This window comes from Mastigoproctus giganteus, chromosome 4 (genome assembly GCF_048544385.1).
Source record: "Mastigoproctus giganteus isolate SK-2022 chromosome 4, ASM4854438v1, whole genome shotgun sequence".
In the NCBI taxonomy this organism is placed as follows: Eukaryota; Metazoa; Arthropoda; class Arachnida; order Uropygi; family Thelyphonidae; genus Mastigoproctus; species Mastigoproctus giganteus.
The window spans coordinates 13995156-14018937 of NC_143578.1; the positions used below are offsets into that span (position 1 = coordinate 13995156).

At 36.0% G+C, this 23782-nt stretch overlaps 1 protein-coding gene across 1 annotated transcript in view; it reads right to left on the reverse strand.

The window, feature by feature from the left end:
- Positions 1–23782, reverse strand: part of Trm1 (tRNA methyltransferase 1) — a 97046-nt gene that overhangs the window by 49417 nt on the left and 23847 nt on the right. Inside the window, exons 4-6 of the mRNA XM_090371373.1 lie at positions 22014–22129; positions 12142–12254; positions 602–750 (exon numbers count right to left, since the gene is read on the reverse strand). Of these exons, the coding sequence (XP_090227499.1) occupies positions 602–750; positions 12142–12254; positions 22014–22129 (378 nt within the window). The remainder of the gene's footprint in view (positions 1–601; positions 751–12141; positions 12255–22013; positions 22130–23782) is intronic.

The following is a 23782-nucleotide window of genomic DNA, read 5'->3' on the forward strand; positions in this document are numbered from 1 at the left end:
GCAATGATCAGGCTACACCTTGAGTACTGCGTACAGGTCTGGAGGCCTCATTTTAGGAAGGATGTAGTTTTGCTTGAACGTGTACAGAGAAGGGCAACAAGATTGGTGAGAGGAATGAAGGGATCCTCTTACCAAGAAAGGCTTAAGTTCTGCAAATTGTAGTGGTTGGAGACTAGGCACCTGCACGGTGATATGATTGAGGTGTATAAGGCCTTGAATGGGTTGAGCATGCTGAATTTTGATGGGATCCTTCCAGTTGTTCAGATTACGAACCTATGGGGGCATAAATTCAAATTAAGAAAAGACATGTAGAATAGATGTGCGGAAATTTGCCTTTAGCCAGTGGGTGGTTAATTGCTGGAACAAACTTCCATTTGTCGTTGTGGAAGTTGATAGGTTAAATAAATTTAAGGAGGAACTGGACAGGCATTTGGAGGGAATGGTGCGATTTTTTTTTTTTTTTTTTTTGGCTGATGCTACGTAAGCTCATACACTTGCTTTCTTGCATCACATGCCACTACTACTATTATTACTAGTGCGATTTTAACAAATTTTATATTTTATCATTTTACACAGAACAAAAAAAATTGCTTTATCTCACCTAGTGCTTTGTTTCACAATTAAGGGGCTAGTGAAAATCTGCAAGAACAGTCTGATATAAAAATCTGCACTGAGAGACAGAAGGGGGACAATATAACGCCCATATCTATTTGCGTGGGATTCCACACTCTGTAATGCTATCCTTAATGCCTGCAGATAAAATAAAAAATGTAATTATAGTAGTTTCAGTAGTTGAGAAGTTAACAACCCTATACCAATGTATAAAGTGCAACATCTAATATTACACTTGATTGTAAAAATACCTGCTGCAAAATGACTCAGACAAAAAGTAACATATATACACTTATAAAGTAAGAATAACTTTTATCAAATTTACAAGCTCCATTTTATATTATATTTTTATAATCTTGTATATTAAAAAATTAACGGGTTTAATTTTTTAATATACAAGAGAGGTATATGTACCATTTCATCATAGATTACAGATTTGTTTTTCATGAAATAGGATACTGGCCAGCCACAGAAATTAAATTTACAGAAAACTGAGTTATATAAAAATCTCAGTTATAATAAAGGATATGATAGGCTTTATCATAGATCAATAAACATATTTTCTTAATATTAGGTCACCACCACAAAATTGCTTTCACAATATATTTAACAATCCATCTGACAACCACAGAAGAATTATATACAAATGTACTATTTAACACTATGTGATGCTGATTATAAGAAATCACTTATAAATTGATTCTAAAATTATTATTTTTTCAATCTCAACACAGTGTCAGTGTGTTCACCAGAAGATTTGTAATTCTTGTGCATTGTTCTGTTCATTTTGCTTACACACTTTTTAAAATTATTATTTTCAAATTAGAATACTACAACACAGTAACAAAGGAACTGCATGCAAAAAATAATTCTTAAATTATATACTTGGATTTCAGAAAAGCTTTTGATACTGTTGCATATAAAAAGACTGCTAAACAAATTGGAGTAGTGTGGAATTAAGGACAAGTTACTAGCATGGATAAAAGGGATGGCTGAGTGGGAGAAGACAGACAATGTTTGTCAATGGGCACTATTTTTCTTGGACTAATGTTATTAGTAGAGTTCAGTGCTGGGCACATTGCTGCTTTCTATATTTATTAATGATACTGATGAAGAGACAGATTAATGTCTAAGTTTGAAGAATGAAGATTGGCAGGGTGGTTAATCCCAGTAATTAGGGTATGCTACCTAAACAAATCTAGACAAATTAGGCAGATGGGCTGACAAGTGGCATTTGAAGTTTAATACTGACAAATGCAAAGTACTCCATATGGGGAGCAGTAATCCTAGATTAATGTACCAACTATGTGGCATCACAATCAGGTTAGTGGAGAATGAAAAAGACCTAGGGGTAATTGTACAGTCAGATATGAAGTTCTCTGAGCAGTGCAGAGAGGCTGCCAGAAGAGTCATGGGTTTTGTCAATGAGATACAAGAATTTTGCCAGCAGGAATATGGAAGTGACTATCCCAGTGTATAAGGCAATGGTCAGGCCACACCTTGAGTACTGAATAGAGGTCTGGAGGCCTCATGTTAGGGAGGAATAGATCTACTGGAACAGGTACAGAGAAGAGAAATGAAATTAGTGAAAGGTAATGAAAATTCATCAGTAAAGTGTAATGAAAAATTCATTATCATATAGTAATATACTTGTTAAAATTAATATGTATAGGCCATGCTGAATTAAGATAATCTTGTTGGGCTAACTTGATTACCAGATTTGTATGCACGATAATACTTATATGTCCAAACACCATTAAAAAGAAAAACACACACACACATATATATATATATATATATATATATATATATATGAATATGAGTTAAGTTAATAGTGGTAAGAGTTTTTAAAGGTAAAATATCATATACAAAGGGTACTAGGAAAGTTTTGCAATATGACGCAACAATGAATCAAAGGAAGCTGCTTGTTGCTGCATGTTGAGATATGTTCATACGTGCATAGTAGCTGCCGCGCCAAGTCGATGGGCTCAGTTATTCATTAGTAGTGAGAGTGTAAAGTGCTTGCGATGGCATCGTGGTCACGAAATGAGATAAGGACAGTTTTGCGGTATAATTTCGTGCGTGGTTTAACCATAGACCAGTGCTTAGAAGAAATGACTCTTGCACTAGATGATGATTGTCCACATCGTACAACGATATTCAGGTGGTATAGAGAATTCCAAAGGGGAAATTTCACTCTGGAGGATTCTGAGAGGCTGGGAAGGCCACGAACGTCAGTTACGGAGGAAAACATTACTGCTGTGAGGAAAATGCTTGACGAAAACAGGCGAGTGACCTACCAACAGATAGAGGATACTTTGGGCCTAAATGCACCAGCAATTCGTTCGATTCTGCAAGATCATTTGCACGTGAAGAAACTTTGTTCTCTCTGGGTGCCGCATCAACTGACTGAAGAGCAGATGACACGACGTGTGACTTGGTGCCGGGAGATGTTAAAAAAGTTTGATAAGGGACAATCTCGGTATGTGAACAACATCGTGACAGGTGACGAGACTTGGCTGTACTATTACGATCTGCCGACCAAGGCTCAAAACAAAGTTTGGGTCTTTGATGATGACGACACACCCGTAATTGTCAGAAAATCCCGATCTGTAAAGAAGAAAATGATAGCTGTATTTTTCAAATCGAGTGGAATTGTGGAACGTGTCGTTTTGGACACGCAGAAGACAGTCACAGCTAAGTGGTATACTGAACAATGCCTGCCTAAAGTCATTGGATCTATGAAGAACCTGCGGCCAAAGTCAAGAATGGACACCTGGTACCTCCATCACGATAATGCTCCAGGTCACCGCGCCAAAGCCTGCACCGAATATTTGACCACGACAGGACTGAAACTTCTCGAGCACCCTCCCTACAGTCCAGACCTTGCTCCCTGCAACTTTGCACTGTTCCCGCATGTGAAAATGAAGCTAAAAGGGAGGCGGTTTTCCAGTGATGAGGACCTTCTACGGGCTTGGGACAACGAGTGTGCTTTACTCCCTAGTGAAACTTGGCAGAACTGGTTTAAAGATTGGTTTCGGAGGATGGAGAGGTGTATTGAATGTAGAGGAAATTACTTTGAAAAAATTAAATAAACAAAGCTGTATTGCAAAACTTTCCTAGTACCCTTTGTACTAGCTTATCAGGTAAACCAAAAACCATATTGGGTACCCAACGTGACGTCTTAGATGGCATTAATTGGTTATGTGACTATTTAATATTTATTATAATATTTATATTTATTATATCATTTACTATTTGCTTTTTCATACTTGGATATATATATATATATATATACAGTAACGTTCCTGAGAAATGCCGTGAATACCGAAAATGTGAATACTGAGTTATGGTTCCCATAGTAATAAAGGGGTTCCATTCCAAAGTATGAAATATATAAGAAAAACTAGTTAAAATTTTGTCTATGTATGTATTATATGTACCTTCATAATATGACTACGTACATAGACAGTACATAGTGAAATGCAAGCATATGGCATCGAAATGAAAATAAGAAACAATTTAATATTAAATGTAATATTTATTAGAAATTTCAAACAAATCTTTCAAACCAGCGCCTTTGCTAGCTAAAAAACTTATTCTGCCGGTGCTATCACCAGTTTCGCTAAAGTGTTGATAAAGGAGTTTTGCCTTTTCACAAATGATGAGTGAACTTAAGGGAATTTTATTTTGAGTTCGGTCTTCTATCCACATATTTAAAGCCTTTTCCATTTTTTCTAATTTAACATCACGAGTTACAGAGCAAATTTTTGAAGCAATTAGTGCGTTTTCACGGACACTATGGCAGATTTTTTCTTCTGATTTTTTTTGATTGATCGTACCATTGACTCATTGATTTTATAATGTTTTGCCACTGAAGAGACACTTTCACCATTAGAAATTGTCTAATAACTCAATTTTATTCGCTAATGTCATCAACTTCTTTGATCTTTCCACATTTATGTTGTTATTCGTAGCCATATTTTTGTACGGGTTAGAAAGAACTTGTCCACAATAAAGTCACTTTCTTCCGTTAACCACTCAAAAAAGTCTTTTTACACTGCAAAACGGTAGATTTATCACTTTTGTAAGCATATCAATTTATAAATTGATAAGCATATAAATTAAAAGCAAACGACGAAACCTTCCATAACAAGCGCATAACACATACTGAACAAGGATTAGCGAGAAACATCCACGCTCTCGATTTTTTCACCCCTCTCCCCCCACCCACTGAGTGCTGTTTTGACCGGGAAAGATGATTTTAGGCATGCCCATGTTTTTTTATGGCAGAAAATGTTCACAGTGCTTTAAAATTCACATTTTTTTTAGGTTTCATTTTATATTAAATCAGCAACTGCGAATAGCGGGGGTTTACTGTATATATATATATATATATATATATATATATTTTTTTTTTTACTGTATTTGTAAAATTTTTGTTGAGCAGTCATATTAGTATTAAATATTGAACGTTTTATTCACAACAGAAACAGGGAATAACAAATTTGCAAAGTTACATCTAATTATTCACTGCTAATTGTAGAATATATTCATTTTCCAAAGCAAATAAGATGTTTCTGAACTCTTTCCAGTCTGCTTAATACTACAAAACAGTCTAGAATGAACATGTTCATGTGACCTCGTAAATAACTATACAACATAGTAATTCTATCATTATATTCGACAAGGTATATTTATGGTAAAATATAGATAACAAGTTAACTATAGAAATACACGTTTGATCAACAACATATATATATGTATGTCTTACTGCAGAAGTATGGTGATTAGGAACATATTTTTCACATTAAATCTCTTTTCAAAACTAAAAAGGTAGAAATTCAAATGGTTGTGAATATTACCATTTGGTCGATCGCATGATTCACCTGCTGCACTATTTTATTATTCTTTATTAATTTTGCATTACTTATCTTTACTTAATTTTAAAAAGATATTATTTTATTCATTAATATTTAGAATGTCAATTTTACATTCAAAATATTAAATGATTTCAGCAAATTCTTTTATACATGATGATCTTTACTTTAAAATATATTGCATGAATAATATATAGCTCTTTAATGACAAAAATCATTTTTTTTTTAATAATCTCTCAAAGGGAAGAATTCTCACTCTTAGTCATTTGGTACACATTGTGCCCAATTTGCATATATTTTAACAAATTTCAGTGTTAGTTTTTTTTATATACATTTTGCATGCCACTGCATTGAATTTCAAAGTCAATGCTGTGGAGTGCAAAACTCAATAGACCCAACAACTTACAATTGTATCCATTGAATTACACATGTAATTCCTGAATTATTACTTTTTAATATACAGGAACTCCCCAACTTACATAATACTCGACTTATGGAAATTTGACTTTACGTAAGTTTTTGCTGGCCGGTGAAAACTTTAAAAAAATCGTGGAAACGTATTTTGCATCCCGTACGAATAAATGGAAGTATCGTGAAAATATCGTAATGTAAACTCAGTAAAACATTTCTTTTTTTTTTTTTAATTCGTTCCAAGTCCTTGGAAGTTGAAATTTTTGCTATGTTACTAAGCTATTTATCTCGCTAAAATGTCATATTTATAATGGAAATTGCACTACTCTTTCATCGTCATCATACGTTCCGTTATAAGAATCAATTTCGAATGCCTTTGTGATATTTTTCTAAAGCACATTTCTGGAGGTCACGACCAAAAAACAATAAAAATAATTTGCATTTTCAGGTTTATTGGGCTTTTCTATCAGCGCAAACTATTATAAACGGGTAGTAAACTCGATCTTATTACATTTGCAATAATACCGATAACTGCAATTGTGTGGGTTTTTACGCTGTTATGGTGAAATGTGTTCCCCTTCACTGAAATCTTCAATCATATAAAAAACAAATTTTCAGAAATTTCTCTTCATTCCTATTTACGTATTACAATGATGAAGGGAAAGCAACCAAAGAAAAGTGCAAGTGGTGGTAATGCCAGGAAACGAAACAAATTTGATTTAGAAATGAAGATGAAAATGATTAAAAAATACAAAGCAGGACAAAGTTTGTTATCTACTGCAAGGGAATTAGGTCTCACTGCTTCAATGGTGAATACTATTTTAAAGGACAGTGTGTGTATAAAAGAACATGTCAAAGGATCAACGCACTTAAAATGTGCACTTAAGATCAATGCACTTAGTGATCACAAAACAGCATTCAGGTGCTATATCGAAGATGGAAAAGCTATTAATAATATGGATGGAAAATTAGATTCAGAAGCAAGTGCCCCTAAGATCATTCAAGCAAAAGCAAGAAGTATTTATGAAGATATTAAGGATAAGTACAGTGAACCCGAACCCAAGTTCATGGCAAGCAACAGGTGGTTTAATAGGTTCAAGCATTGCGCTGGTTTCCACAACATTAAAGTATGCAGTCACCAGTGCTGATTCTGCAGCTGCAGAGAAATTTTGTGATGTGTTCGGAAAAATTATTGATGAAGGCGGATATTCAACGCAGCAAATTTTTAACATTGACAAGACTGCTCTGTATTGGAAACAAATGCCGGATCAAACATACATTGCCAAAGAGGAAATTACAATGCCAAGTTTCAAGGTGTCAAAAGATAGGGCCACGCTCTTGCTTGGGGCTAATGAAGCAGGAGATTACAGATTAAAAACACTGCTTGTGTACCATTCTGGAAATCCTCGTGCATTTAAGGGCATCAATAAAGCCACCCTACCCATGCATTTCCGATTGAACCAGACATCATGGATAACAATATTTCTCTTTGAGGATTGGTTTAAATGCTGCTTCATTCCCGAGGTTGATAAATATTTTAAAGACAACAACATTCCTTTCAAGATTTTGCTTCTATTAGATAATGCTCCTGGACAGCCTACGTGTCATATCTTCTATGCATCATATTTCTACTGCCAAACAACTTCACTCATCCAACCTATGCATGAGGGTCTCATTTCAAATTTAAAAGCATACTATTTATGCACAACATTTGCTCAGGCATTGTCTGCAGTAGATGATGAGAAAAATTTTACTTTAAGAGACTTTTGGAAATTTTACAATATTTATCACGGCATCTTAAACATTAATAAGGCCTGGGCGGAAATTACTAAAAGGTGTTTAAATAGCGCATGGAAGAAAACATGTTCACGGCACGTAAAAGGCTTCGAAGGATTTGAAAAAGACAAATCATATGAAGAGGTTACAGATAAGATTGTAAAGGCTGTAGAGCTACTTCAGTTGGAAGTTGATGCCAAAGATGTGGAGGAGTTAACAGAGGAAGAAGAGAAGGAATCATCTAATGAAGAACTTATTGACTTGCAGGCAGCAATAGTGGAAGAAGAAAATGTTGACAAAGCTCAAGATGAACCAAATGATGAGCCGAGACACTTCATCACCAGAGAGATGGCAATGGCATTTCGTGAAATTGTACTGGCAATGGTAAGGTTTGAGAAGATGGATCCTGACAGTGAACGATTCTTAAAATTTAACAGAGGGGTGAATGCTTGCTTGCTACAAAGAAATCTACGATGAAAAGAAAAACAACATCATCCAGTCATTCACTAATATATTCTTTCTAAAGGTTGAGCGGCAGACCCCTTCTAAATCTCCACAGCCCTCAACCTCTGCAGCGGCATACTTATCAGCTGAAGACGTCGGTTCTAGCAACGATGCTTGAGAGGTAAAACTTAACTGACGTTATGCCTGTCTCCTCTTTTTTTGTAATTTTATGATTTTGAAATTTTTTTTAAATTGCACGCTTTTGTAATTTTTCCTGCGCATGAGATAAAAAAATTGAATAAATACAATAAATAATTCTATTTACACGTTCGTCGAATATTTCTTTTTTGATTCAATCAATTCAGTGAGCGCTGCACAAGCATGGGGGAAATTCCGACTTATGTTGCGTTCCGTGGAACGCAACCCTTATGTAAGTCGGGGAGTTCCTGTATATGAATTTAATATAAATTTATATATTAAAAATATGAGATTGTTTTTAATAAGTTTCAGTTTAATCAATTTGAAATGTTATAAGGTATAATTTTAATCATCATCATCAGTCATTTTCAATCCACTGCAGGATGAAGGCCTCTCCAGCAACTTTCTAGTTCCTTCTGTTTTGAGCACTGGCCATCCATTTACTACCCACAAACTCATGAATTTCATCTATCCATCTCTGCTTTTGTCTTCCAGGTTTTCTTCTAGCTCCTCTTGGGTACCATTCTGTTATTTTCTTAGTCCATTTGTCATCATGTCTTCGAGCTATATGTCCTGCCCAAGACCATTTTAGTTCTTTAGTTTTGATAAGAATGTCCTTTACTTGAGTTTGCTGCCTAATCCATGTGTTTCTCTTCTTATCTAACAGTCTGATTCCCAATATAATTCGTTCCATTTTTTACTGTGTAGTTCTCAGCTTCTCTTCCATTCTTTTGGTAAGTGCCCAAGTTTCACTTCCATAAGTTATGGTGGGGGAGTATACATTGGTTCATTATTTTACGTTTCAGACAAACTGGGATATTGCTCTTCAGTATGTGACTATATTTCCTGAATGCTATCCATCCAAAATTTATTCTTCTCTTGACTTCCAGCCATTTATCATTATTATAGCTAATGACTTGTCCCAGATAAGTATACGACTCCACCTTTTCAATTACTGCTCCTTCAATCATTATTTCCCTTTCTGTGACATACTAGTTCATCGTTACTTTTGTTTTAGCCACATTCATCTTTAGTCCAAAATCCTTACTAACTGTGCATAACTGATTAAGATTTTGCTCTAATTCTTTGGGATCGTGGTTTATGAACACAATGTCATCTGCAAATCGTAAATGGTTTAGGTACTCTCCGTTCACATTGACTCCTTTCTGCAACCAGTCTAATCTTCTGAAAGCTTCCTCAAGGGCAGCAGTAAACAGCTTCGGAGATATTGTGTCTCCTTGTCGAACTCCTTTCTCGATTTTAAATTTCCTACTGTCTTTGTCTAGTCTAATAAAGGAGGTAGCATTCTCATATATTTTCTTCAAAATCATAATATGTAGGGTATCTATGCCTTGTCTTTCCAATGCCCAAAACATTGCTTTATGCTGTATGGAGTCAAATGCCTTTTCATAATCCACAAATGCCAGGCATAATGGTGTTTTATATTCATTTGCTTTCTCCATTAGCTGTGATATTAAGTGAAGGTGATCCATAGTTGAGAATCCTGTCCTAAAGCCAGCTTGCTCTTTCGGTTGATTCTCATCAAGTATTCTTTCTAATCTGTTAGTAATGACCCTAGTGAACAGCTTGTAGATGTGGGATAACAAGCTAAATGATCTATAATTTCCAATTTATCTCCTTTTTTATGCAGCAAAACTATGATTGCATTATTCCACTGCTTAGGCGTCACACCTTTTCTAATTCACTTTGTGAAGAGCCTTGCAAGTTTTTGTGTTATGTCTCTTCCTCCCAATTTTAACAACTCTACAGTAACTTCATCTTCCCCCAGGGCTTTCTGATTCTTCATTTTCTTCAATGCATGTTCTACCTCATCAGGAAGAATATCGGGTATGTCGTATGTGTTGCTAATTTGAAATCCATCTTCCCCACTGCTGGCATCATTCCCTCACTCCTTGTATAATTCTCTATAGTAGTCTTCTGCTATTTGAATTATGCCTTATCTGCTGTTTATAAGTACACCATCGCTATTCTTCAGTTTCAGTATCATTTGTCTTTCTGTATTACTGCTCATGGCTGCTGATTTAAATCCTTTGTTTTCCCTTAATGCTTGTTCTACTTTTCTTTGTGTTAAATCTTCTTATGTCCTCTCTGAGACTCTTTCTAATGGCTTTGCATAACTCAGTATACTCAATTTTTTTTTCCTTGTCAGTGTTTATCTTGCTCTTCATTTTTCGCCTTAGGTTCATCATAACAAGTGTTTCTTGACTAATTTTTTCTTCTTTGGATTTCTTTTTCCCTATAGGTTTCTTGGGCTTTATCACTTTCAGAAAGTTGTAATATTCCTCTTCGATATCTTGGTCCTGAGCAGTCTGCAGAAGCTCAAACTTGTTCTAAAGTTCCAGTAGATACTGCTTCTCTCCTCTTCTGTTATCTCAAAGACCTTTGTATTATTTACTCGAGTCAGTTTTTTCCTTTCCTTTATCTATATCAAGTGTACATCTTACCATTCTGTGATCACTTCCAACATTTACCTTATTCAGGATGGTAACATCATTCACAATTTACCTTCTGTTAGTGAGGATGAAGTCATTTCATTAGTTGTTAATCCATTTGGACTCTTCCATGTCCACTTTCTGTTCACCCTTTTCTTGAAAAAGGGTTCATTACTGACAATCCTTGAGATTCTGCAAATTCTACAAGTCTTTCGCCTCTTTCATTTCTTTCAATAATTCCAAAATTTCCTATAGTTCTCCTTTCTGCACTGTTTTGTCTTTTTCCAACCGTGGCATTGAAAAATTTTAATAGATTGGTTTTACTCACAAAAATCAGATATCTTAACATTATGGTTCCTATCAGTCAATGCCGAAATGAATATTCTTGTTGTTGTTGTTATTTGGTTTTTTAGGATTGTTATGTTGCTATTTGGTTTTTTTAGGAGCATTAACAACTAAGGCCATATTTGCTCCGGGAATATATGGTGGTCATTCCCTGACCTTTCCGATTCCTCCGTATTTGGTGGTGACGGGCTCGTACCCCGCTCTAATCAAGAAGCGTGTGCTACGCACTGCTGCTAATTCCCACCTGGCTATGGAGGCGCCGTTTTTTAGGAGCATTAGCAACTAAGGCCATATTGCTCCTGGGATATGCGGTAGTCATTCCCTGACCTTTCTACATCCTCCGTATTTGGTGGTTATGGGCTCGAATCCTGGGCTAATCAAGAAGTGTGTGTGCTACGCACTGCTGCTCCTGCCCACCTGGCTACGGAGGCGCCTGAAATGAGACTATGTAAATTGGGACTATGCAAAATCCTGATTTGCATAGTCCCAATTTATGTTGATTCATAAATTATGACCATTATTGTGACTGTGATAGTTACTTCAAGACAGTATTCGTACTTCAATTTACACTGCCTCACATCAAAAGTTGTTTGGAACTAACCTCCTTTGGCTTTTCTGTTGCCAACTTTCACAAGTTAATGATGCAATTTATAGATTTGTTACTATGCTTAGTAATTTTCTTTTGGTGGTAACGTTTTGTTGCTGTAATTTTTGAACAAATCGTGCATGATGTCATAATGTATTCTTTTACAGATAATACATATTTACAATTAAAAGATAATGTGATTGTGTACAAAATACACAAAGCACACCAGCTAATGGGTTAAAATCAGATAGGCATTCTATCTAATTTACTATTAAATAACAGAAAGCTCATAAAAATGAAACATATATGACATTAGAATTTTATAAAGTCTCAAACTGGAAAAAATGGGAAGAAAGAATAGATTCATTAATTAGCAGTTAACAAAAATAATTTATTGTAGTGAAGTTAAAAAAAAAAAAAAGGAATTGGCTCTCACCATTTCATGGCAATTTTTACTCTTTAGTGAGACTGCTCCATATTTTGCCCTACAAGTTTCACTACTGTTTCCACAAAGAATGGCCAAATCTGTACAAGTGATGAGCAGCAATCCTGAAATAAAATATGACAGTTCACATCAGCTTCTGAACTTGATCTCTGGTAATAAGAACTAGAAATAGAGGACAAAAAAGACTTCTCAAAGGCTGTAAAATTTCATTCTTAGAGTATTTTTATGATAGCAAATAAAAAAATAAAAATAATAAAATCTTATTTTGTTTAAATTTCAATTTAACCCTTCCATGAATATGTAGTGGATCTGTGTTTCAAGTATGGGCTCCCTGCCATAAGTAAACAGATCAACATTTGAAGGCTGTTCAAAAAATGTGTCCATCAACACAAACTGTACTGAAATTTCTACAATATGTGCCTTTATTTCTTAATCTATGTTTCCCAACTATACTATTTCGTCGACAATGTTTATAATAATGGCAGCACAAAAATAGCTTAGAAAATTGGAGAGGGAGATTGCACTTGTTAGCCTCAGTTGTCTAATTTGGATTTGCAAAAGCAGAAATCAAAGAAATTCAGATTCAGAAGTTGATGAAATTAAATCAACTGATACATAAAAATATGTAGATGATATTACTGAATCAAAAAACTAAAAAAAAAAAAAAAAAGTTTTTTTTTTTTTATGAATTTGTAGTTTAATATTAATTTAATTTTTTTACAATAATTTTATTTTAATATTCATTTATCAAGTCAAAATAATAACAAATTAATATTTAAGGGCATTTATGTTTTCATTTTTACAAAACATCAAAATTACCAAGAAGAAACTCTTCACGGAGACTAACACTATCAGAAAACTCACTACCAGGTGCTAACAAATGTTCAGACAACTCACTCATTAAAGAGTCAATTTTTTTTTTTTTTTTTTTTTTTTGACAGAATTCCAGTATAAATATTTATGAAATTTAGGAAAAAGAAACAATTTTTTTTGTATGTATGTGTACTAAATAAACTTTAAACTTCAAGCTTTAAACATTTTGATTAATTTTGATTTAATTCAATCACGACAATGGTCAAAGTAATGCTTGCACACATCAAGGATTCTTGTTTGTTGCCACAACAACTGACGTTGGCAAGATGTTCTTGAGGGTCACAAGCAGAAAGATAAAACTAGGGACACAAGCTTAAATAACTTCATGAAGTATGTCATGGTGTAACCTATAAAAGAATACTTAATCTTAACTGTGTCTACCATAATCTCAGGCATGTTATTAATAAAATGGATTAATTCAAACTCCTGGTTAGGACAACTACTGTTGACATAATAGGGCTAACAGAGACATGCTGCCACCAATAAATTGAGGATGAGTTCCACTATGGGGTGCATGGTGTATTTAGGAAGGATAGGGAAGTCAGAAAGGGTTATGGGGTCATGCTTCTTATCAAATGCAGCCCGAGCACGAAAAGAGCTTTTGCCAAGTCAGAAGTTTTGCCTGCCGGCACAAAATCTATGTAGTCTGGGTTAGTTGGAGCAAAGGTATAATGAGAGTGGGAGTAATCTACAGACCAGAGAATTGTAAAGCATATGATGAGAGTGTCTATATGCAGATGGATTGTGCAGAGAAGTGTGAATATCTTATTATGGGCAACTTCAATTTCTTCCTAATTGATCGGAATAAGTGGGAGATCTATTAATTGGGCACACTGCAGAAGGAGGGCGAATACATTATAATTACGGAATACTTTAAAAGCATAATCACAGAAGCCATAAAATGCATATATATATCATAAAGAAAATATAGCACAAGGTAGATGCTGAGATGGCTGAATATGACACTAGCCAGTCTAACAGAGCAGAAAAAGATAGCATGGGAAAGTTAGAGTGAGGAGAAGTAACAAAGCATAGAACAGCTCCAAGTTGATCTGTAATAGTACCACATATATAGTTAGGGAGGCCAAGGCTGACTGAAAAAGTTCTGATACAGACAGCAAAGAATGTGGGCAAGATGTTTTTCTTACATGTGAATTCAGAGAAGAAAATTAATCAGATTGACCCCTTGTAAACCACATGTGAGAAAGTCTTAGATAACAAAGCTGATGAACTAAATAGGTATTTTGCATCGGGTCTTTACTAACAAAAGACCTTTCATGCTGAGGAGAGGCCGAGCCATATGAAATTAGTCTTTTCAAAATCACAGCTGAATGTTCATTAGAAAAACATTTGCACGTGAAGCTCCTGGAGTTGAGGGTATACACCCAATAATTTTGTGGGAGGTGGCCAGAGACTGCACACTGAACCATTGAGGTTAATTACGAGGGTATCTTTAGACTCAGGAGAGATTCCTCTGGATTGGAGAAGTGCCAAAGTATTGCCAATACATAAAGGCAGTTCTAAGAGTGAAGTAAATAACTACAGACCAGTTAGTCGGGCTTCAACAACAGAGAAAATCTCAGCGGCAATGATTAAAAATGCAATCCATGGATATTTAGATAGAAATGGCATTCTGAAGGACACACAACATGATTTGGTTAAGGGAATATCATGTTTAACTAACATGCTCGTGGACTAATGTTATTAGTGGAGTCCCTCAGGGTTCAATGTTGGGTCCATTATTGTTTTCTGTATTTATAAATGATATTGATGATGGTATATGAAGCTTAATGTCCAAGTTTGCAGATGATACAAAGGTTGGCAGGGTTGTTAAGGACTCTACTGATGCTATGCTGCTGCAACAGGATCTGGAAAGGTTGAGCAGATGAGCTCAGAGGTGGCAAATGAAGTTTAACATTGACAAACGTAAAGTACTACATATGAGAAACAGCAACCCCAGAGCAACGTAACAACTCAGTTGTAGAGAATGAAAAGGACCTGGGGGTAATTGTGCAGGCAGATATGAAGTTCTCTAAACAGCACAGATGGGCTGCAAGAGTAGCTCATGGTGTCTTGTCAATGATATACAGGAATTTTTCTAGCAGGGATAAGGAGGTTGTTGTTGTTGTTGTTTTGGTGTTTATTGGCGCATCGACAACGGAGATCATAGTGCCCCAGTTCATTTGTTATACAATGTTCTCCTTATATAAACCTTGTTCGAATGTAAAAGGTTAACTGTTTCTGTGGTATTATACTATTATTTACATTAGTAAGATAATAAGAGGAGTTTACCTCAATATAGTACGTAGAACACTTCCGTATGATACCCTCCAGAAATTAAAACGGAAAAAATGAAAAAAACCGACAACTTACCGGTACATTAGAGTAAAATATAAATAAATAATCAATTTAAAACAATTAAAAATCAAATTAATGCAATTAAAAGTATCTAATGAAAATATTCAAAACGATTTTTACTATACTGAACAATCGCTCGGTTCTTTCCGCTTTCGCAACACAAATTAATGATCTGGTATACAACATTTCTTGCGGTGATTGCTACTCGTCTTACCAAGGTTCGACGCGATTTTCTCTTAATATTCGTGTAAATCAACATGAAGCCTCAGTTCGTGCTTCTCGTTCAGCAGCGTCAGAATTAACCTTTCATGCCATTAACGAAAATCATACTTTTTTTATTTAACAAGGCCAAAATACTTAACTTTCAATGTAATCATACGCGACTATTAATTGCAGAAACCGTTGAAATTAAATTACATGAGAATTCTGTTAATGTTCGGCGGCCATATCTGATTTCCGATGCGTAGACCTTTACACGCATGCGCGAAGACAAATAAGCACTATTTAAGTGTAATTTTCATTCCTGTGATCACGGCATATGGTCGAAAAGCGTTGTCAGCTTCAGGAAGAAAAATCGTTTAGAATATTTTCATTAGATTCTTTTAATTGTGTTAATTTGATTTTAATTGATTTTAATTGTTTTAAATTGATTTGAATAGTGTCAAATTGATTATTTATTATTTATATTTTACTCTAATGTATCGGTAAGTTGTCGATTTTTTCGTTTTAATTTCTAGAGGGTATCATACGGCAGCGTTCTACGTACTATATTGAGGTAAACTCCTCTTATTATCTTACTAATATTATTATCAACGTAGAACATATTGAGTATTACAGCTCTGATTCATACTAACTATTATTTACAGCAGGGATAAGGAGGTAATTATTCCCTTGTATAAGGCAATGGTCAGGCCACACCTTGAGTACTATATACAGGTGTGGAGGCTTCATTTCAAGAAGGATGTAGAGCTACTCGAATGAGTACAGAGAAGGGCAACAAGATTAGTGAATGGAACAAAGGGTTGCTCTTACGAAGAAAGGCTTAAGTTTTGCAAATTACAGTGTCTCGAGACTAGGCAACAGCGAGGTGATCTGATAGGTGTATAAAGCCTTGAATGGTTTGAGCATGCTCAATGCTGATGGGATTCTTCCTCTCAGAATAATCACCTGAGAGGGCATAAATTCAAATTGAGGAAAGACAGATGTAGGATAGACGTGAGGAAATTTGCCTTTAGCCAGTGGGGAGTTAGCATTAGTAGAGGTATTTGATGCAAGAAAGCAAGCTTATGCAGCATCAGCCAAAAAAATAAAATAAAATAAATAAAAAATATCCACTTCCACTTCAGCCCTCTGTTGTTTCAAAATACCTGTCCAGCTGAGCCTTAAACTTATTTAGGCTATCAACTTCCACGACAAGGGATGGAAGTTGGTTCCACCAACCAACCACCTGCTGGCTAAAGTCAAATTTCCTCACGTCTATCCTACATCTGTCTTTCCTCAATTTGAATTTATGCCCTCTCAGGTAATTATTCTGAGAGGAAGAATCCCATCAGCACTGAGCATGCTCAAACCACTCAAGGCTTTATACACCTATCAGATCACCTCGCTGGTGCCTAGTCTCCAGACACTGTAATTTGCAAAACTTAAGCCTTTCTTCGTAAGAGCACCCCTTTGTTCCATTCACTAATCTTGTTGCCCTTCTCTGTACTCGTTCCAGCATCTCTACATCCTTCTTGAAATGAGGCCTCCAGACCTGTATACAGTACTCTAGGTGTGGCCTGACCATTGCCTTATACAAGGGAATAATCACCTCCTTATCCCCGCTAGAAAAATTCCTATATATCATCGACAATACACCATGAACTACTCTTGCAGCCCATCTGCACTGCTCAGAAAACTTCATATCTGCCTGCACAACCACCCCCAGGTCCCTTTCATTCTCTACCACTGCCAGTGTAGTACTACAGAGTTGATACGTTGCTCTGGGGTTGCTGTTTCCCATATGTAGTACTTTACATTTGTCAATGTTAAACTTCATTTGCCACCTCTCAGCCCATCTGCTCAACCTTTCCAGATCCTGTTGCAGTAGCATAGTGTCAGTAGTGTCCTTGACAAACCTGCCAACCTTCGTATCATCTGCAAACTTGGACATTAAGCTTGATATACCATCATCAATATCATTTATAAATACAGAAAACAATAATGGACCCAATACTGTACCCTGAGGGACTCCACTAATAACATTAGTCCACGATGAGCAGTGTCCATTGATTACCACTCTGTCTTCTCCCTCTCAACCACCCCTTTATCCATAGCAGAAATTTGCCTCCAATGCCACACTGCTCCAATTTGTGCAGCAGTCTTCCATGTGCAACAGTATCAAAAGCCTTTCTAAGATCCAAGTATATAATATCAAAGTTATTCCCTGCATCCAGTTCTTTTGTGACTGCATCACAGTATCCAATCGGTCAGGTAAGACTTCCCCTTAACAAAACCATGCTGTGTCTGAGCTATAACTGAAGTCTTGTCTAGATGATCCTCAAGTGCTTCTTTAACCAGTGCCTCTATTAATTTTCCGGGAACAGAAGTTAAACTAACAGGTCTATAATTACTTGTGTCGTCCTTTGATCCTCCTTTGTGAAATGGGGTCACATTTGCACATCTCCAGTCTATGGGTACCTCCCCTGAGTCCAAGGAAGCTCTCATAATAATAATGGCTAAGGGTTTGCTTACTGGATAGATCCCATCCACCCCAGGTGCCTTTCTTGTATTTATCTTCAACAATTTCTCCTCCACTTTACTCTCAGTTATTACAAGATACTCTAGCTTACTGCCAGAGTTGAATATACCTCTGGCATTCCCCTCGCTGAATAACTCCTCATGTGTGAATGTCAATGCAAAATATTCATTTAGTTTGTAAGCTACCTGAATAGGATCATCAACAGTTGACCCATCGATATCAAGTGGACCAATCTGATTCATCCCCTTCCTTCTAGAGTTTACATAAGTAAAGAACTCTTTGCTGTTTTTCTTTGCATCCCTTGCCAAAGATTTCTTGTAATCTGCCTTCGCCTGCCTAACCTCCTTTGTAACTTGGTTACAGATCAACTTGTATCTATCATAGGCTTCTGTGTCGTGTTAATTTGTATGTATCCGATGCATTTTTCTTCTCTGCCATATGTCTCATTAGTTCATCTGACATCCACTTAGGCCTAAACCTTGAACAATATTTCTTAGTTGGTATGTAAAGCCTAGTAGGTTCCAAGATAAGTTCTTTGAATGCTTCCCATTTGAATGCTTCTTATTATACTCATCAGAGTCATTATGCCTATAGCACACTCCTACTCTCAATTTCGATCTCCCAATGCTTATGTCACACCAAACTGACTCGACACTGCACTGTCCAGCAATGTCGACTGGCTTCACTTCCTTGGATTTTATGTATTTCTTAACTAATAGAATAACCCCTCCTCCCTTCCTATCCTGTCTATCCTTTCTGTAGACATTGTACTCCCCAAATTCCAGTTCTGCCAACCCATGTGTTTACTTATACCCCCCAAATTCCAGTTCTGCCAACCCATGTGTTTACTTATACCCCAATGATTCCCAGCAGTCTCTGAAATATCCTGCATCTTATTTTCCAGGCTGCGGCTCATTCCAATAGAAGCAGTGCAAGAATCACTTTCACCTCTGCCAGTGGCTACTGTTAATCTATTAGTCCTTGTATCCCCCCAATCTAGCAGTTTTCCGACCCACCTAACACTGCTTCGATAGCATCAGCAAACATTCTTGCACCCTTTCTATTTAAGCGTATCCCATCCCTGTAGAAGCAGTCTCTCCTGTTAACAAGTACAGACCAGGATGAAAAAAATTCTACCCCTTGAGCCTTGCACAATCTTTCCAGGGCCGAATTGATCGACAGGGCTCTCATCATATACTCCCTCCTATCATGTCTGGGCAGAATTGCAGACACTTTCAAATTCAACCCTAATTCACGGCTTTTTTTCAACAGTGACCTGTACTTGTTAAGTAATTCCGCCGGGCTTCTACTCTTAATATTATTAGTGCCAACGTGTACAACTATATCACCTTTTGTGCCCTTAAAAGATGATATCCGCTCTACAACGTCATCAACCTTTGCCCCTGGCAGAAATACCCTGGTCCTGTTCCACCTATCCTTTTTACAAAGCATGTTTCCCATTTCCCTGACAATAGAGTCACCAACAACTACTAGTTCCTTTGGGACCAGTGCATTCTGCCTTGGGGGCTGCTGCTGTGTTGCGTGATGACCAAGTGCAAGCTCTGGCATTGGTGTGATCAGCTGAGAGCTTGATGGGCCTCTCACTTTTAATCCTTCGAGGGCATCCACCGTCCTTCAAGCTCATATAGGCCCATAACAACGCTGAGTTGTCGCCTGATTTCTTTACACTCCTTGCATCGAGTACACACAAAGACATCCCTCATGGCAGTATCATGTCCCGTACCTGACTGCTCCACAAACATCAAGCAAGTAGTGCATTTTAATAGGCTGTGATTCACAGGGCAACTGCCTCCCTCGGTTCTCCCCTGAGCCACAGCACTCCCATTAGCTTGAGCCTTTTGCTTTCCTGCTCTAGTCTGAGTCATGATTTCAATTTAATTTCAATAAAATTTCAATTTCAGTCAAAATTAAAACCCTAAACTTATATCCCAACACAGTTATAACTCTATATTTATGTTTCAGTATCGAGTGTTATCTACGAAATCCCTTTATATAACTTCGGTATCAAGTTAAGTATTAATTATTTATTTTTTACTAATTATTTATGTTACGTAACCCAAGTCGTATATGTATAGTTAAAAGTACAATTTAATTGACAATGAAGTTCAACAAGATTAATTATCTGATTAATTGACAATATTATGTACTATACTATACTATATTAAGCTTATGCTATCTATTTTGAGATATTTTGTATCGCGTACAATGGTGGCAATTTACGAACGGTAAACATGTGGATTTGATACCCTTTCCGATACTAAGTAATACCTACAAAATCTCTCTCTAAGTTACTTTAAACTAAGGATCGTAAATAGGAATATAAAGCTACTCTAGAAAATAAGTTAATATGCCAATTTAAGCTAATAAAACAGAAAAAACTTCTCTGTTCCAGGAGCGGCAAAAATGTACATCCACACAGGCTACTCTCTTTCCCACTTCCTCCAGGCTACCCTCGTTCCCACTTGGTTGGTGTCAAGTTTAACCTTGACAAATGCAAAGTACTGCATATGGGTAGAAGTAACCCCAGGTACTACACATAAGGTGGTAGAAATGGTCAGGCCACACCTTGAGTATTGCGTACAGGTCTGGAGGCCTCATTTTAGGAAGGATGTAGATTTGCTTGAGCGTGTACAGAGAAGGGCAACAAGATTGGTGAGGGGAATGAAGGGATCCTCTTACCAAGAGAGGCTTAAGTTCTGCAAATTGCAGTGGCTGGAGACTAGGCACCTGCGCGGTGATCTGAATGAGGTGTATAAGGCCTTGAATGGGTTGAGTACGCTGAATTCTGATGGGATCAAATCAAAATCACATTTTTTTTTCCCTTCCACTTGTTCAGATTACGAACCTAAGAGGGCATATATATTCAAATTAAGAAAGGACAGATGTAGAATAGATGTGCAGAAATTTGCCTTTAGCCAGCGGGTGGTTAATTGCTGGAACAAACTTCAATCTGTCGTCGTGGAAGTTGATAGGTTGAATAAACTTAAGGAGGAACTGGACAAGTATTTGGAGGGAATGGTGTGATTTTTTTTTTTTTTTTGGCTGATGCTGCATAAGCTCATACACTTGCTTTCTTGCATCACATGCCACTACTACTACTATAACACTCATTTATTTTCAAACTTATCCAACATGACTGCAACACCACCAGTCTGGGAACTTTACTGCCACACCTAATATTTTATAGTCGTTTTGTAATTACATGTATCCCTCAAAACTACATTTTGTTTTCATAAGTAACTCTTAATAATTTTCTTTTGGACCTTCTCCTTCCAGTTCACTTTAGGCCTAAACAATCTATACTGATCTGAAGTTTAATCAATCACTACCAAACTACCTCTTTTGTTTTATAGCTTAATTACTATTTTTTGGTATCAATTACCTTTTATACTTGACCCTCTTTTACTTCTGTCCTAATATTCAATTTGAATTCACTTAATATTTCATTTTATTAATCATTTTTATTTTATTTCACATTATGGATATTTTATCCATTATTAAGCCTTGCATAGCCAGTTGCTTTTTATTGAATAAAAACACTCGTTATTAATAAGATCGGAAACTTCCTTTTATGTTTTAAATCAGGTAAATATATTTTCAGTATTTTATTTTTGTTACCAGATGTAAACAAACTGTTTACATCACTGGTCAAAAAAACAAGAAAACAAAAAAAAAAAAAAAAAAACACATTTAAGAGTTACTTTAGCAAAATTTTAAATATGTGCAGATCATAAAAAAATTAAAACCAAAACACAGATAAAAATGGATACAAACACTTTCCACTTAAAATGCTTTAATAAGTTTTATATCAATAATATACAATAGACAAAAATTTATGACAATGCTGAAAAAAAGTGAATTTCGAACTAACCTCCATCTTTCACACACTGCACTGCTGCATCTAAAAAAGGGGCAGGGGTTCCATAAGGATCAAGATCCACAATATCGAACCGAGATTTATGTTGTCGATGCTGATACATCAGTAAACTAAAAAAACCTATTATCAGTTTGCAATTAAAGAAAACATTTTATCCATTAATGGAAAAATAACAAAATCAGTTTATCTAGAAGTTATGCTATTTCCTTAACGTTAACCAATTTCAAATAAAATGTCTGAAGGACAGATATAAATTACTGAAATTTAATTGGATATTCTGGTTAACAAAACAGAATATCCAACTAAACCAAGCAGCTAAACAGAAATGAATCATAACCTATGACAGATTAGGCATAAATGAGGTAAGTGGATACTTAGCAGGGCCAGTAATCACTAGATCTAAGGCCTAGAAACGTTTTTTCAGTTTCTCAGGAAAGGGAACCCATAATAGCTGCTTCAGGGTGCGGAATAATTAGAATAGAAGGAACCAGTATTGGAAGACCTGCCTAAAGTACGTTACAAACCCTTCAACAGATGTAACAGGACTACCTTAGTCTCTAGGTCTATCTATTTGATGTTGCCTAGATCTAAGGCCTTGCAAGTGTATTAAGACATTTTTTTATTAAAAAAAGCAATTTTTTAATAACTACAATTGTGAACTGTAAGAGCCAATGGTATAGATGGATACTTATTTCCATTATGGAGTAAAACTTCTTTCAAACTGACCTTGGATGAATCAATGAAAAGCCTCCACTGTTCAGGGATGTACTCCAGATGTAACTCTTTCATTAATTCCTGGATATTGTTACAAAAAACCAAAGCACCATCCATGGAGTAATAGGTTGTTATGGTAGACTGCCTCTTCCTATAAAAAGACACTTGACACCACTTTTCAAGAAGGTTCCCAAATTTCTGACCAAATCATTCAATTCTGCCTGAGTCATTAGACACGACTTTACAGTATCAAGAGTTGAAAAGTCTGGATCTGTACTTGTTCTGGATTCTGCATCTTCTAGAGATTCCTTTTCTGATCCTGAATCAGAGTCAAGTCCATAAATTTCAGGTGGCTTTGGCACTGGCATTATATCATTGTGAGGAACTGCCCTTAGAGCAGAAAATATGTTGGGATACTCTAAAAAAACCAGAAACATTGGTCATGCAAAAGTAACAATTGTTTATGTGGTCTTGAATTTCCTGCCAACCGGAACAGCGAAAAGCATCGATTTATGCCTTTTGCTGATTTCTAATCCAGTCTGTTAATGTCCTTGAACATGAGCTATGGGAAATCTTTGGAGCCCATACTTTATCTTGATCTCTGACCTTATACTGAAAATAGAGTTCACAGGCTTTTCTCACAAGTCGGGAGAGTGACTTCTCCTGTGATTTTAATGCCACTTTCTGGCAAATGTAGCAAAAGCTATCAAGTTTATTTCTTTTTTTTGTCAAGAAAGTGATATATTTCACGTATGGTTGAACTACGTGCACATAAGAACACAATTAAGATGCAAAACATGTGGCCAACATGTTTACAAATAAATGGTGCTATTTGACTGAGAGGAAGGACCATGTGGGCCAGTCAGATACAATCATAAGCCCATCATAAAGTGAAATAAGTTGGTGCCAGTTAACACGATCACTGGTTAGTAGAATCAGCTGCATTACAGAATCAAATTTCAAAAAAACCAATTCAGATCATTAAAATGCACTAAACTTTCATCATTACCATATGTTCGGTTATAAGGAATCAATTTCGAACATCACTG